This window comes from Strongylocentrotus purpuratus, unplaced genomic scaffold (genome assembly GCF_000002235.5).
Source record: "Strongylocentrotus purpuratus isolate Spur 01 unplaced genomic scaffold, Spur_5.0 spur5_scaffold_13, whole genome shotgun sequence".
Taxonomy (NCBI): domain Eukaryota; kingdom Metazoa; phylum Echinodermata; class Echinoidea; order Camarodonta; family Strongylocentrotidae; genus Strongylocentrotus; species Strongylocentrotus purpuratus.
The window spans coordinates 10,273,313-10,289,707 of record NW_022145598.1 but is presented as its reverse complement, the minus strand read 5'-3'; the positions used below and the strand labels follow the sequence as shown (position 1 = coordinate 10,289,707).

The 16,395-nt window shown below is 40.8% G+C and overlaps 1 protein-coding gene across 1 annotated transcript; it reads right to left on the bottom strand.

The window, feature by feature from the left end:
• On the bottom strand, positions 1-9,195 carry LOC115918556 (hippocalcin-like protein 1). The gene is made up of 3 exons (XM_030982880.1): positions 9,069-9,195; positions 1,214-1,482; positions 1-337 (listed from the first exon to the last, which is right to left on the bottom strand). Exons 1-3 carry the CDS (start codon positions 9,142-9,144, stop codon positions 131-133), a joined length of 552 nt encoding a protein of 183 aa, XP_030838740.1. The 5' UTR covers positions 9,145-9,195; the 3' UTR covers positions 1-130.
• Positions 9,196-16,395: the final 7,200 nt, after the last annotated feature.

The window sequence follows — 16,395 nt, the reverse complement described above, 5'->3', positions numbered from 1 at the left end:
ATTGTTGTTGTTCTCCTTTCTCTCAGAATTCGTACCCAACTCCTTTGTTTTTCTCTCATTTTTTAATAATATCCTCTCTTCTCAGCTACCATACTTTTGCTTATTTACAGAAGGGGGGCGGGAGACGGTCTCACTTCGTCACAGCGCTCCCGCTAGGGTCGCATTGGAGAAGCCTGACTATCGAGGGGTCCTGTTTCGCCCCCTTGATGAATTCAGCCAGGGAAAGTTTGCCGTCCAGGTTCTCGTCCATCTGTCGGAAGATCTTGTCTGTCCTCTTCTCGGGCGTCGACTCGTCCTCGGGCATCTTCATCACTGTGCCGACCATCTTGTAGATCGCCTGCATGTCGTGGGTTGGGATTGTGGAAAGGGGTGGCGGGATAGAGGGAGGGGGGGCGGAGGGGGAGGGTCGGTCATGAAAGAGGGGTATTGATAGGAGAGTAAGTAAAAATGGAGAAAATGTGGGAGACAAAAAAAAGGAAAGAAAGAGGAAAATCATATTATATTAATCCATCTCTACTTCAAATTGAACTGCTACCATAGCTTAATTAGCTTTACCCCAATATATGCAACTCTTTGGACTTACCGTTTCCCTAATATTGGCACTTTTGGAATGCAAAATATGGTCTTTGACGAGTCTTACCGGTATACACATATCATGTCTTGAGATTCATTCGGCGCCGTTTGAGACTACACGATGAGGGCGTCTTCTTGCTTCTTTTCTAGTTCAACAAAACTACCACTACCACTACCACTACCACTACCACTACAACTCTAAAACACATCTACAAGTACCACTTCCCATACCACCATCTCTTCAACTACCACTACCCACTACACCTATCTATACAACTACATCTACATGTACAACCACTACACTAACCTAAACTACTACCTATTCGATTACCACTTCCACTACCTTGACAACTTCCTTTACCACTATCCCTACCACTTTAACTTGCATTTTTCCTACCACTATCGCTACTAGTACCACTACAACTGCCACACAACTATAATGCCATTATCGATTCAATACTTCTATCTTTACCAACTCTACCACTACAAGTGCAACTACATACATGTAAATGTCATCTTCACCACTACCACTACCTATATTGCTACCACTACTCTACACCTGCCTCTGCTACTAACACTACCTCTACTACTACCACTACTACTACTATCCCTACCACGACCAAAACCACCCTCATCATACCTGTACAATTTCTAGCATTTCTTGTCTTGATATATATCCGTTGCCGTCCAAGTCGTACATACTGAAGGCCCATTTCAGTTTCTCCTCCAGCTTCCCTCGCGACGTGACGCTCAGGGCGCAGATGAATTCACGGAAGTCGATTGTGCCGTCGCTGTTGGAGTCAAATGTGCGGAATACATGCTCTGCAAACTTTGACGCATCGCCGTAAGGGAAAAAGTTGCCATATATCTTCTTGAATTCTTCCACGGTTAGGTGTCCACTAGGACAATCTGGGAGAAGGAATGAAGGAAGAGCAAGAAATTAAAGTCAATTCTTGGGTACACTTTAAAGAGAAGGTTGAGTTCTGGGGAGAGGTGCAAATAATTTGTGAGCATTATCATTGTTATTATGCAAGTGTTGAACAGCATGGCTCTTCAAATGCCTTCATATTCTAAATATGACAAGTAACAGCTAAAAAATAAGGCCTGATTTTTATGCCACATGTTTCTGTAGTACCATATACAGTTATACACCTTCCTTTTAATACCAAGACTGGGCCAAATTTATGATCATTTTGATGACTCCAGAACCTTGCAGTACACACCACTACTTACATGCTAGATGATCAACCTTTTCTGATCGCTTCCACACTGTTTCTTTCACAATGCTATCGCGTGACCATAACTTAACTTCATCTTTAACTGGGTGAAAACAATTAAAAAATCTGAAGCACTCCCCAGTCTTGTGGAAGTCTCCAGCTTTAAGTATGGTGTTGATCATGTCATAGGGATTCTTATTTTTGAGACTTGCTGGCCACAAATTTAGACACTGTGAAAATGAGCTGGCAACGCACCTGCAAACATTAATTGTAAGTATCCTGTGTCTATTATTGCAACACCAAAAACCGACCAACAAAATTATTGAATCCCTGTCAACTACCAAAATATCTGTACATGACAATATTGGCTTCAACGGTACCTGCAATGAAAGCCTACATATAGCTTAATCAGTAGTGATTTAGTGTTCAGACATTTCAACAGCGATAGCATTCACTGTAAAGTCCACCCCCCCCCACCACATAATTGGGCTTTCAATATAATTAGAAAGGAAAATTGTTAAAGTGCATGTACCTCATTTTTGCAAATTCCATGGCTTGCATTTATAAATAAAACATTTTCATTTGAAAGGCTATATAAGTGCTCGGTTTTTTTAATGAAAATAACAAAGTCTAAATGTATTTAACAATTCTATTATCTTTTTTGTTTTTTTCCTTTCATATGTGTACAAAAAATAAAAATTCTGCATCCTCTTTCCCTGAAAGAAAGATAGAGAGAGAGAGAGAGAGAGAGAGAGAGAGAGAGAGAGAGAAAGTGAGAGAGATAGAGAGATTGAGAATTTTTTTTTCTATTATCTTTTTTTCCCCTTTCATATGTGTAAAAAGAAAAACAAATCCAGCTATCATTTTCCCCCCTGAAAGATAGAGAGAGAGAGAGAGAGAGAGAGAGAGAGAAAGTGAGAGAGATAGAGAGATTGAGAATTTTTTTTTCTATTATCTTTTTTTCCCCTTTCATATGTGTAAAAAGAAAAAAAATCCAGCTATCATTTTCCCCCCTGAAAGATAGAGAGAGAGAGAGAGAGAGAGAGATAGAGATAGAGATAGAGATAAATAGAGAGAGAGAGAGAGAGAAAGAGAGCAACTTAACCACTCTCCAACGTGTGTAGGGCAAGGCCCCTTTAATTATTCTCATGTACGATCCAATTAAAACATGGCGAGGGACATGTCCCTCTGCCGACGCAGCCCTTGCAGAGATGCCAACCCAATTTATTATCTATTAATCAAAACAATCACGGAAGGTCGCAAATATGTCCCGTCATTATTACCGACATCTTGCCAACGGGAGACAGAGAGAGACAGCACTGCTGTTATATTAGCTTTCAACGAGGCGCTATGTTGTCCCTCATAATGGCGGGCAGAACCTTAATTGGATTTTGTTTGGTCTTGCAGTCAATATAACAGCATTGTATTATGAAGAAAATGAAAGTCAGTGAAATTGGTGTTTCAGTTAAGCTCAGAATTAATTTTTCCATTGAGATCAGGAATGTCTGTGCCTTTTACCACGCCAAGCACATTGCCTGAAAATGCTAGCAATAAACTTCATGTGCTTTGGAATTCTATCAAGCGACTAGGAATCGTAATGTACATGTACACAAATTAGTTGTAATGGAATCTATGCCTACATCTTTGCGTTTGTACAGATAGATAGATAAGATAGATAGAGAGAGAGAGAGAGAGAGAGAGAGAGAGGGGGGGGTGAGAGTAAGAAGAGGACAGCAATAAAGAGCGCGAGAAGAAGGAGAGAGAGAGAGAGAAGAGGAATGAAAGAGACGGTGCTATTTGTATAGATGGCGTCTGAGTCTAGCAACACAACAATGTGGGATGCTATTTTAAGATGTACATACATGTACTATTCTAGCACCAATTTCTACTGCCCACAGCTCCTACAATGTATGAACATTGGATTTATCAGATATACAGTATGAGCCTATAATGTGTTTACTTTATGTATATGTACATGTTGGTCTATGAGTATGACTCTATTTGCATGCTATTTTAAAACCTCATAACCCTGATTAATAATGAAAGATTTGTGTACCAGGTATGTTCAAGATTTCTTAATTAAAAAATTACATAACAAAAAAATATGAGGGAGGCAAATTTGGGCACGTATACATGAATATGATTCATATTCAATGTGATTAAATTTAGCTTTAAACAAGATATAGGGCCTACATGTTCATGTATGTCAGTATGTACTCTAGATAACATATGAATTATGAAATAAGTGTAATGGACATTTCATTAAAAATAATCCTTTAATGGGTATCAAAACTGATGAAAATGTTTTGGGCTTTGATTATCTGTTAACTGATTTGCCTTGAAAAGTAAAAATAGATATAAAATCCACTAACAATACATGGTTTAATATTAAATGATTATAATGATAATAATATTAGGGTCTTGTCCATGTATAGCGCATACAGTACATATCACATTATAACCTCTCTATGCGCTTCCAAAGAGCTTTGGGAATGATTCCATTGTATTTGCACATGTACAGTGTATGTACATTGACATTCCTGCATTATGAATACAGTTTGGACAGATGGACGATGACGTCACTTCCTAACAATTTCCCTGAAATGAAACCTCTAGCACTGTAGCAGGAAAATGGCTAGGAAAATGGCTTGAAAACTGTGGTTTCACCATGGCCGCTAGAATATTTTATGTCTTCATGTTGTTTATTGAGAGGCAAAAAGGCATTAACTCTGTGTTAACTACAGCTACAGTGTATGAAACCTGTATAATAAAGACCACTCAAGGGAAACATGAGAAGTGGTCTTTATAGGCAGGTGGTCTTTGAGTATAGGTTTCCTTGGTACAAGTTTCAAAGAGAAACCATACTCAAAGGAAACCAACAAAAAATGTGGTCTTTATAGACAGATTGTCTTTCTATATGGGTGGTCGCTAAAGCAGGTTTGACTGACATAATACAGTCAAACCTGTCTACAGCGACTGCCCAAGGGAAACACAAAAAGTGGCCTTTGTTAGACAGGTTCCTTTAGTACATGTACATGTTTCAATGAGGAACCATTTACAAGGGAAACAAAAAAATGTGCTTGTTGTAGACAGGTGGTCACTAAAGCATGTTTGACTGTAGTTGAGTTCTGGTCATGTGATTGCATTGTGAAAGAAACGGTGGTGGAATCTATCAGAAAAGGTTGATCATCTAGTAAATAAGTATTCGTGTGTATTGCAAGGTTCTGGAATCATCAAAATGATAAGAAATTTGGCCAAATCTTGGCAAAGTTACAAGCACTATACACAGAATGATGTACATGTATATGGGACTACACAAACACACAGCAAAAAAATCCTACCCGGATTTTTACGATGTTTCATGTCATATTTAGACTATGAAGGCATTTGAAGAGCCATGCTTTTCAGGGTACATGTTTAATCTGATGTTCTTCCATCCTTGCATTATACCAATGATAACGGTCACAAATTATATTTTACCCCTTCCCAGAACTCAACCTTCTCTTTAATACCCTTTTAGCTCTCATCGGTATGTGATGTTCTCGTGTGCAAGGGAACGCATAATATAAAGGTCTTTGACTGAATTTAGCCCTTCGCTGTATTCTGTGTCCCCTTCAGCTAAGCCATCAATCACATGTGACCTTGGTCCCTATATCAAGTTCATTGGGTCTCTAATGGATGCACTCAATACTGCATTATTAGAGAGGGTTGGGAGGGGGAGGGAGGGGGAGGGAGGGGGGGGGGGGATGTCTAGGTCTCTATATCAAGTTCATTGCGTCTCTAATGGGATGCACTCAATACTGCATTAGTAGAGAGGGTTGGGAGGGGGGGGGGGGGAGAGGAGAGACAGAGACAGGGATAGAGACAGAGAGAGAGACAAAGAGATAGGGAGGGGAGGGAGTGGGGATGAAGGTAGAGAGAGATGGGGGAGGACGGGGGAGGACAAGATAGGCTGAAGGAGAACAAAGATAAAGAGATAGAGGGTATGAGATAGAGTATTTAGAAGACATAAAGATGGAGAGGAGAAAGAGATGGAGAAATGAGGCACACGATGAAGGGAGAAAGGAAAAATAAGGGATGGGAGAAAATAATGGAGAAAGAGGTTAGAGAGAAAGAGTGGGAGGGAGAAAGAAGGTGGGAGAGAGAGAGTGGGAGAGAGAGAGTGATACAGAGAAAGAAGGTGGGAGAGAGAGAGTGGGAGAGAGAGAGTGATAGAGAGAAAGAAGGTGGGAGAGAGAGAGAGAGAGTGGGAGAGAGAGAGAGTGGGAGAGAGAGAGAGAGTGGGAGAGAGAGAGAGAGAGAAAGAGTGGGAGAGAGAGGGACAGGGTCAGGTAGACGAAAAGAGGTATGCACTCACAGAAAATTAAATAAAGTTCATGATGATTACGGCGGTTAAAACCTCCACTCCAATTCAACTACATACTGCAGATTCTGGGCCAGCGAGAGGGAAAATATGTGGTCAAATTCCACCCACTTTGGATAGGTCGAGTCTACATTATTTGAAGAAGTGCCTTTTTCTGTTTTCTGTTCATTCAAACCACAGATTTTGAATCGTTTTTATGCAATGAACGAAAGTGGGTTCTATGACACGGGCTTTGGCGACAATCGCTATTCACACTAAATTTCCTACAACTGAATCGCTTCTACATGGACTTCAATCTTGTACTAAATGCAATATCTACATGTAACACTATCCTAAACCCTAGCCGAATCTAAAACCCAACTGCAACTCTAACCCTAACCCTAACTATATATTTTGTCAACATATAACCAAGAGCAAATGTCGGCAGAGCAAAGGTCAGGCCATCATAAACAGCTACTAAACTAGTCTGATTCCTTTTCCTTGTTGATAGAGCACCATGCAAGGTGAATAATATATTTTTGTTCTACATGTGCTCCTGTGGCAGTTTCTTTGATGCCATTTTCTGATGCTACAGTCAAACCTGTCTATAGTGACCGTCCAAGGGAAACACAAAAAGTGGTCTCTGTAGACAGGTTACTTTAGTACATGTTTCAATGAGAAACATTTTGTAGGGAAAGAAAAAATGTGGTCTTGGTAGACAGGTGGTCACTAAAATAGGTTTGACTGTAACTGAATTCCTTACTTCGACCCTGGATCAAGCACTACACCTACATGTACATCTAACCCTAAACCAAAGCTTGACACTTTGACCCCATTCTCACTCACTTTGAAAGTGGTCTTAGTTAGACCGCTCCAGAGAAACGGGTCTTGAGGAACGGTTTGCGAGCGTTCACACTCCGAGCAGTTTTTTATGGCTCAAACCACTCCACGAGTCAAAGTGGTCTTGTTGCTATGGCAGCTCAGGTCAGCAGGTCAATTTTTTAGCGCGCGGAATACAAACCGTATGTACCGTACTACATGTTTCGCACGGAACGTCACTAGCTCACTTCCGGTCAAAGTACGCTTTCCATTCACATTGCACGTTAGAGCGCTCCAAACCGCTCTTAATAAGACCCGCTCCTCAAGACCACCTCGGAAGGTGGTCTTCTGGAGCGGTCCAGAAGTCCACTTCCTGGACCACTTTGACCGTTCTCACTCACCTAAGAACCGCTCCTGAGGAACGGGTCTTAGTTAGAGCGCTCCAGAGCGCTCCAACGAAGTGAGTGAGAACGGGGTCTTTGATGCCATTTTCTGATGCTACAGTCAAACCTGTCTATAGTGACCGTCCAAGGGAAACACAAAAAGGGGTCTCTGTAGACAGGTTCCTTTAGTACATGTTTCAATGAGAAACATTTTGTAGGGAAAGAAAAAATGTGGTCTTGGTAGACAGGTGGTCACTAAAATAGGTTTGACTGTAACTGAATTCCTTACTTCGACCCTGGATCAAGCACTACACCTACATGTACATCTAACCCTAAACCAAAGCTTGACACTTTGACCCCATTCTCACTCACTTTGAAAGTGGTCTTAGTTAGACCGCTCCAGAGAAACGGGTCTTGAGGAACGGTTTGCGAGCGTTCACACTCCGAGCAGTTTTTTATGGCTCAAACCACTCCATGAGTCAAAGTGGTCTTGTTGCTATGGCAGCTCAGGTCAGCAGGTCAATTTTTTAGCGCGCGGAATACAAACCGTATGTACCGTACTACATGTTTCGCACGGAACGTCACTAGCTCACTTCCGGTCAAAGTACGCTTTCCGTTCACATTGCACGTTAGAGCGCTCCAAACCGCTCTTAATAAGACCCGCTCCTCAAGACCACCTCGGAAGGTGGTCTTCTGGAGCGGTCCAGAAGTCCACTTCCTGGACCACTTTGACCGTTCTCACTCACCTAAGAACCGCTCCTGAGGAACGGGTCTTAGTTAGAGCGCTCCAGAGCGCTCCAACGAAGTGAGTGAGAACGGGGTCTTTGATGCCATTTTCTGATGCTACAGTCAAACCTGTCTATAGTGACCGTCCAAGGGACACACAAAAAGGGGTCTCTGTAGACAGGTTCCTTTAGTACATGTTTCAATGAGAAACATTTTGTAGGGAAAGGAAAAAGTGTGGTCTTGGTAGACAGGTGGTCACTAAAATAGGTTTGACTGTAACTGAATTCCTTACTTCGACCCTGGATCAAGCACTACACCTACATGTACATCTAACCCTAAACCAAAGCTTGACACTAACAGGTTCCCAGGCTACACTAGACGTCCCAAAACTGAATGCTCCACATGTCCCAAATTTGATGCGAAATCCAAACATACAGACCATAAAATTTCGGTCCAGAACCTCCTAAGCGAAAACGTTAGTATGGAGCCCATAATAAACCTAACTTTATACATGTAATGATTGTAATCCCAACAGTACACACCTCAATTGCTAACCCTGTGTTTTTGACACAAATAATGCATGGAGCAAGTGTCAGGAAGACAAAGTCAAGGAAAAACTGTCGAAGGTGAATATGCTTTAAGTTAACGCGCTTATTAGAAATAAAGGTGATTTCACTGATTTGGCACCACAAACAAATTCAAACACATTTGTAGTGCAAAATCACTCTTCTTTTTTCTTTCCGGGGTCATAAAGCATACACCTGTGACAAAAAAGTTGGGGAGATTAAAGCCCCACTGCACTACTTGTGGCTACTTGCTCCCTCTATATAGCCGACAACGCCTAATCGGTGCATGTTGGTCCCCCATGATTCTCTTTTTCATATGTTAATCGAGAGCTGATTTGGTAAGATAACCACCTGTCAATGACCTTGCAGGGAGGTCTAATCTCCCCTGGCCAAACCAGTACAGACGGGCTTTAACCTTCAGGTCACCACGTTTGATCCTTACCTTTAAGAAAGCCCTTGTACCATTCTTGTAACTCATGCTCGTTGAATTCTGTGTTCTCCCTCAAATCGGTCAGCATCTCGGGCCTCAGCTTGCTGTTCTGTTTCCCATCTTCCTCTAATCCGCTGCCGTTCTGTCACTCCCAAGAATCACGTCCCCCTCCGCCTATCCGTCTCCCCCTCCTCGTCTGTGTGCTGCCTCCTGTCTACACCTACTGCCCTCGCTTGTTGGGATTGTGTCAGTGCGGCTGGCAAAATGGACTCGCACAGGTGGGCTGCTCTCTAGTAACCTATAGCGTCTGATGTTTTCTTCCAAGAGAGCTGGTAAAATTATCTAAAGAGGAAATTAAATATTTAAAATTAGAACAAAACCAACAACACAAACATATTGGAAAGCGATACAGAAAAATTTCATTGGTTGGGGATAATGATACAATGTAGTTTTTGAAGCTTCTACCAACCTTGAATTTTGTTGCGCAAGCTTTCGCCCACTAAGCATTAAGCCGACACTAAACAGGGACTCTGAGTACCTATCTATCTTTGGTCCAGTGATCGCAGGACACCAGGCAATGCATCTAAGAAAACGTGTGATCACTTAGCTTGAGAAAGTCTACAGGAGTGGACGAAAGCTTGCGCAACAAAATTTAAGGTCGGTAGAAGCTTCAAAAACTATGTTGTATATATTGGAAAGTATTCTACTGAAATTCAACCCTGGTGCTGGGTCTAAGCTTTCATTCAAATTTTGCTTATGAATATTTGTACTAATACACAAATCTAAACTAACCTAATATCAACATCAAATCATCAATAATGATTTTAAATCCCTCCAAAATAAATATATGAATGAATTGGCCTCTCACTTTACTTGACAGGAAAAGTGAATGAATTCCAACCGGCTTTTCTTTAAAGATGAAGTTGAGTTCTGGTCATGCGATTGCATTGTGAAAGAAACGGTGTGGAACCGATCAGAAAAGGTTGATCATCTAGCATATAAGAATTTGTGTGTATTGCAAGGTTCTGGAATCATCAAAATGATAAGAAATTTGGCCAAGTCTTGGTAAATTTACAAACACTTGCACAGAAAGATGTATATGGGACTACACGAACACGTGGCGTAAAAAGCCGGCCCCCGATTTTTACAATGTTACATGCATATTTAGAATATGAAGGCATTTGAAGAGCCATGCTTTTCAGGGAACATGTCTTAACTGATGTTCTTCCACACTTGCATAATAAGAATGAGTAATGCTCACAAATTATTTTTCACCTCTTCCCAGAACTCAACCTTCTCTTTAACCAATTTCCTTATTAATATCATGAAACACTTATACACTTTCAACAGGGAGCATGAAGACATCTGCAAATATCAAATTTAGTTCAGAGAACAGGAAGAATACACTGTAAATGTACAAATCCAGATCTTTCTTACACTATAAACCAGAGCATTATACTTTGCATTCCTACATCTTCATGTATTTCCGGCTTATTATGTAGACAACAAACATATCATGAACGTCTAGTCTACCTTTACTTAGTAAGTTTGTAAGTTGTAACATCCTTGGTGGAATCTACTTCCAGTACCTGACCATGCACAAGGTAGAGCACATTTTTTTTGACAGAATTGATATTCCACTTCAGCCAAACATTCCATAATGATTATTGACTTGCAGTTCCCCATACAGCCATAAGGGTGTATGTGAACAAATGCGATGTCATTTCATATGGTTTAAAATACAGCATGAATTGCACAACATGACGCTATAGAAGGAAAGAAGCATCTTGATCTCCAAAATTTGGTTTAAAAAAAGAAAGAAAAAAAAGGGGAAAAAAAGAAAGAAAAAAAAGGAAAAAAAAAAAAGGGGGCTGGCGTGATGGCTCAGTGGTAGAGCACTGGTCTCTTGAACGGGAGGACCTGGTTTGAAACCAATTCGAGGCGCTATCGGCCTTTGGTAAGGCATTAATCGTCATTACAAAGTCCCTCGGAAAGGACTTACAGCTGTCAGTTCCCAGGTTGCATATGTACAAGCATACTCATGCTTTCTTAACAGTCAGTTTAGAAAAACCAATGACAACAACAAAACAAGACTCTGGTATCGGTGCTAAGCAGAAAAACATTTGTGAACTTGATGGTTGCAAGGCTAATCTTGTAGACGACAAAAACTAAATCATTATAAGTCATGACAAATTTCTAGAGTTAATTGAAATGGTCATAATAAAACTCTCTCTCTCTCTCTCTCTCTCTAATCAACACTAACTAACATACAGTGACCTTGTTCACCGATGATTCCAATTTTTGGGTTACAGTCAAAAAATCTAATCACTTCCTGTGACATACATGTACATGTATATGTACACTGTACGTGCAACCACAACGTGTCCACAATTTGATCAGCTGTTACGCCACATACATGCAACTTCAAATGAAAACTACCAGTACTGTCCCTACAGTGGCGGATCCAGGCCCCCCCCCCCCAGGCCAAACGTTGAAATTAGCCCCAAATTCGCCAAAAATCTACTGACAAACAGGGACGTGCCCCCCCCCCCCCCTGGCAAAAAAAAACCCAACTAAGTACGCACTCCCCCCCCCCCCCCCCCCCCCCCCTCACTGAGTGAATTTGCGACCGGCTCGATTTTCAAATATTCGGGAGCAAAAAAAATGTGCTCTTACCCCCCCCCCCCCCCCCCCCCCCTGCTTATTCAGCGGCTGGCTGACTGAGTCGTTGCTATTTTTTTTTTGGGGGGGGGGGAGCAAAAAAATATACACATGTCCTCTTATCCCCCGTGTGCCCCCCCCCCCCCTCCCCCCCCCCCTCCCCCCCCCCCCCCCCCCCCCCCCCCCCCGGAAGAAATTCCTGTGGATCCGCCCCTGCCCTAATCATTTTTTTCCCAATTACGTTCATAAGACTGATTTAGCGGGAGACAGTCACAAGAGCCACACTGAGACCGGTAATGGCGCAGACGTGGCTAATTGTACACATAGAAACAGGTGGGCTGGGTTATTAATATCATTTCTTTTCTTTCTGGCAAGGCTGCCTTAGGCTGACGTAATGAGGAACAGCGAGCTAGTGCTTCCCATCAAAGATTCCTCCAATAAACAGCTTGTTTAGACTAGAGAAAATTTATGACAATTTTTTGTAAGAACTGTCATACAAATCACCATCGCATAGCAAAAGGGGTGAACAAACTAGATAAGAAATATCATTAAAAGAAATGGTGTAAAGAAACCAGTATTGAAGAGGTCATGGAAGGGTCAATATACATGTAGCAATTTAAAAAAATTGACAGGAAAGCTGGCCAATCATAATAATAATAATATTTCTGCTCATATAGCGCTTAAAGATAAACTTGAGTTCTGGTAAAAAAAGAAAATGAATTCTCACAGAATCGAACGAAACTTACACTGAATGTTAAAGATTACAAATAAATGTCATGTGCCAAACAATTTTGGAAGAAAATGTATACTGGCTGAGTAATGAGCATAGAAAGATAAGGAAATCAGGGTAGTACCAGCCCCGACACCACGCGTGTTGTCCCATATACATCTTTCTGTGTAAGTGATTGTTACTTTACCAAGACTCTGCCAAATTTATGATGATTTAGATGACTACAGAACCTTGCCATTACTTACATGCTACATGATCAACTGTTTCTGATCCTTTCCACACCTTTCCTTTCAAAATGTAATCGCATTACCAGTACTAAAGTTTATCTTTAATACATCGGCAATGTCTGAGTTTCTAAGCGTTTTACATTATTACCCCGTCATCGGATTCTGGCTTGCCCGCACACAATGTATGCACTTTCTCCACTTCCTGGGGAGCAATCTAGCAAGAGCTACACATGTACTACATACATGTAGGCTCAAATTGCTATTAAGCATACTACATTGGCTTTTGCATCCTACCGGGTACCCATTTAACACCTGGGTGGAGAGTGGCAAATGTAGATCATTCATCAGTGCATTCTCACTACAAGCCCTGCCCACTTTGATTTTCATATGATACAACATTCAGACTACGCGTACAACAGGACCCTCACTCTTTATTGAGTGTTTGTTTGAAATGACGCTCAAATGTGCGTTTTGTATTTAAAACAACGCTTTGTTAAAAACGTTTTGTTGTACAATATTTTGTTATATATCTGTTCAGGCTGGAAGAAAAGCATGTAATTACTTTATCATAACATGTAGCTGTATACATGTATATTAGCAATACAATGAATTCTGGTAGTCTGAATGAGGGCAGACATCTTCATTCCTGTATCATCTTCAAATGGCAAGTGCATCTGCGCTGCTGATACCAATGATTTCTGGAGAGATGAGGATAAATTCATCTTCTCCTGTTCTCTCCCGGATGTTCCCTGACAACAGGGATTTGATTTTGAATCCCAGCGATATGAATGCTTGCCATTTGTTACAAATCATCATTTAACCCAAACAACCCCAAGCTTGGAGATTTTTCTGTCAGCTTGAAATCACTGATCTCTTGTGAAGAGAAAGAGCCTTGCATGTGCATTTGTACACGTACATGTACATGTACATGTATGTGTGTTAACATTTTAAAGAAAAGATCGACTGAGCTCTGGTAAAAATGAAAATTGATATGCTTTTCTTCTACTTGTAATCTTCAAATGGCTTTGCAGCCAATACCGTAGATCTTTATATCCATACATGTACAAGATTACCAGTTGTGTATGCGGGCACACTAAATACAAGGGACCCGTTTCACAAAGCCTTTTTTCAATAACAAATGACAAAAATCAGTGACAAATCTGTTGATAACCAATGAGAAGCAAGGATTTCAGTAGCTTACAACAAAAACCGTCAGTTGTCACTGATGACAAGCTTTGTGAAACACCCCCCTGGTTTACACCCTGCCCTCTGTGAGAGGTGTATCATGCATAAATGTAGGGTAAGACCCACCAACACAAGGGGACTCTAATAAAGGTACCGTATTACAAAGTTTTGGTATGGGGTCATGAATTTGGTTCAAATGAACATATTGGATGCATATGCGATCCTACAATATTCAGTGATCGTTGTCGCGGTTGAAATCGAGTCTAAAGTGATGAAATTGTAAATAATAAACACTTTATGTTGAATAGCTCCCTCTCAAGGTCAAGATATTAATTAAGCTATAAAACAATGTTTATTGACTAAAATCGACCGATTAGCTATTCCCGTTTGGAAATTATATACCACAACTCATATTCTGAGATTTTCAAGGTTGCAGCTACCATTGTACGGCCGTAGGAGCTTTTTGAAATTTATCAAAATTTACCGGGAGCACCGGTAAATCTTTATATTCCATTTTTCTCGAAAGCAGAAGTGTTTTAGGGGCTAAAATTTCTTGTGCTTTTAATACATACACAGGGGCATCCAAATATATCAAAATTGTAAAGAATCACTATCCACAAATTTTCAAAATTTCCCAAAACTTTGTAATACCTTTAAACATTCTGGTCGGGGAACAGAGTGTTTTTCCCTGAGCCCGAGCATCAACTATGCTCATCTTTATCTTCTAATAACACTGGTTGACGAGCTTACCGATATCTGATAACAGTGACTGACATACTGTATCTATCATTGATCTCTCCTCACCCAGAATGATCTTTGAACATACAAATTTTGATATCACTGATAATGTGGATTAACCTTAATTCAAATATGATATGGGAATGTATTAGAAAAAAATGTTGGAGCGCTTCAATTTCCTGCATCTTATAACTAGGGCTGCGACGTGTAGTCGAATGCTCGAGTACCTGCACGGTTGGCAACTACTCGGGTACGATTTCTCGTACCCGAATATTCGGCTGCAAAGAAAAAAATAAATAAATATGTCCAGGCTGACGGCCGCTGGCATGGTGCCGTCGGTAAAAATGTTTCCAAACTCAAGCACTGTCAAACTCACCACTCAGAAACTGGGACCAAATGTCTGGTTTTTCTGTTTGGACTTGGAGGAAAATGGATTATTCTGCCATCTTTGGTTTTTAAAACAGCATTAATTGTTTACTGTTATTATTATTATTAAATCGGCGCCTTCAACTGCAACTCGAAGTAAAATTGCATGCGTTTTCAGCGCCAAAACTGGGATACTGCTTCAGTGTTATGGTAGTGGCCAAAATTCAACAAAAAAAATTCAAAAAAATTCATAAAAATTCAAAAAAATTATAAAAAAACATGACGTTCGAATATTCGAATATTCGCTTGTAAGCCTGGAAGTGTACTCGGGTACCTCATTACATTTTAACACACAGATCCATACAGTGTGTCCCCCAGGGATCTTTTGGTGGTCCGCTCTTGTTCTCCATACACATGTACATGAACCTGCAACCACATCAAACCACTCAGTCAACTCTTCAAGCGTAACAATGCTGGCTGACATCCAACTCTTCATCTCCTTCCCTCCATCTGATGTTCAAATTGTGATCAGATTCTGACCACATTTTGATATCCATCATCAAGCGCCTGGGAGAATATGAGATTGATATCAATACTGTACTGTAGGTGGATGACACATAACAATATAAACCTCTAAGGAGGGAAATGAGTTTATGAATTTACATCCTGGAAAGCTTATTATAAATCTGTGATGGTCAGATCAGCTCTACGAATAAATCCCAGAATCTCGGGGTTGCCATAGATTCCAACATGACGCTAAATGATCATGTACATGTATCTTAAACAACTAAAGCCATCAGATTCCAACTCCGCAACTTCTCGCACATCCAAAGATTCCTGACACGTAAGGCTACTAAAACCATGGTTCATTCTCTCCTAATCTCTTCGCACTTGGACTTTTGCAATTTTCTTCTGATGTACATTTTCCTGACTACAGTACCAGCTGCAATGCCATCAATGACTTCAGATCTCAGTGTCCAGACTTGTAGCACTCACAAAAGGTACAGCTCACATCTCACCCATGCTTCAGCGCATCATCTTCAAAATCATTCTTCTCTTCTTTCAAACTTTTCATTACACTACACCCTCATACTGTATCCATGCAGGACTTAAATAGGCCTACATTGTAATACACCTCTATGAACAACCACGTGCACATCAACTCCACTCAGCTTACACCCAGCTCCTTTGAGTCCCATGCTCCCAGAATTTCTGAGGAAGGCGGTTATTTTCAAGTTCTGACCTGTAACTGTGGGACACACCCCCTCCTCACCTCCGAAATGAAACAACGTATTCACAATTCAAATCTTGGTTTAAAAAAAAGTTTCAGTTCCCAACATCACATGTCATTATAAGGCTTTACTTACATCGTGTGTGAACAAGGCTTTAGTAAGGAGGTTTAACCTTGCCACATGTGAACAGAGCTTGAGGA

Excerpts from the sequence above, each read along its gene's own strand:
- LOC115918556 (XM_030982880.1), bottom strand. The coding sequence starts at position 9,144 with ATGCTGACCGATTTGAGGGAGAACACAGAATTCAACGAGCATGAGTTA. Across the intron at positions 1,483-9,068 it reads GTACAAGGGCTTTCTTAAAG|ATTGTCCTAGTGGACACCTA; the intron begins GTAAGGATCAAA and ends TCCTTCTCCCAG. Across the intron at positions 338-1,213 it reads AAATGCTAGAAATTGTACAG|GCGATCTACAAGATGGTCGG; the intron begins GTATGATGAGGG and ends CACGACATGCAG.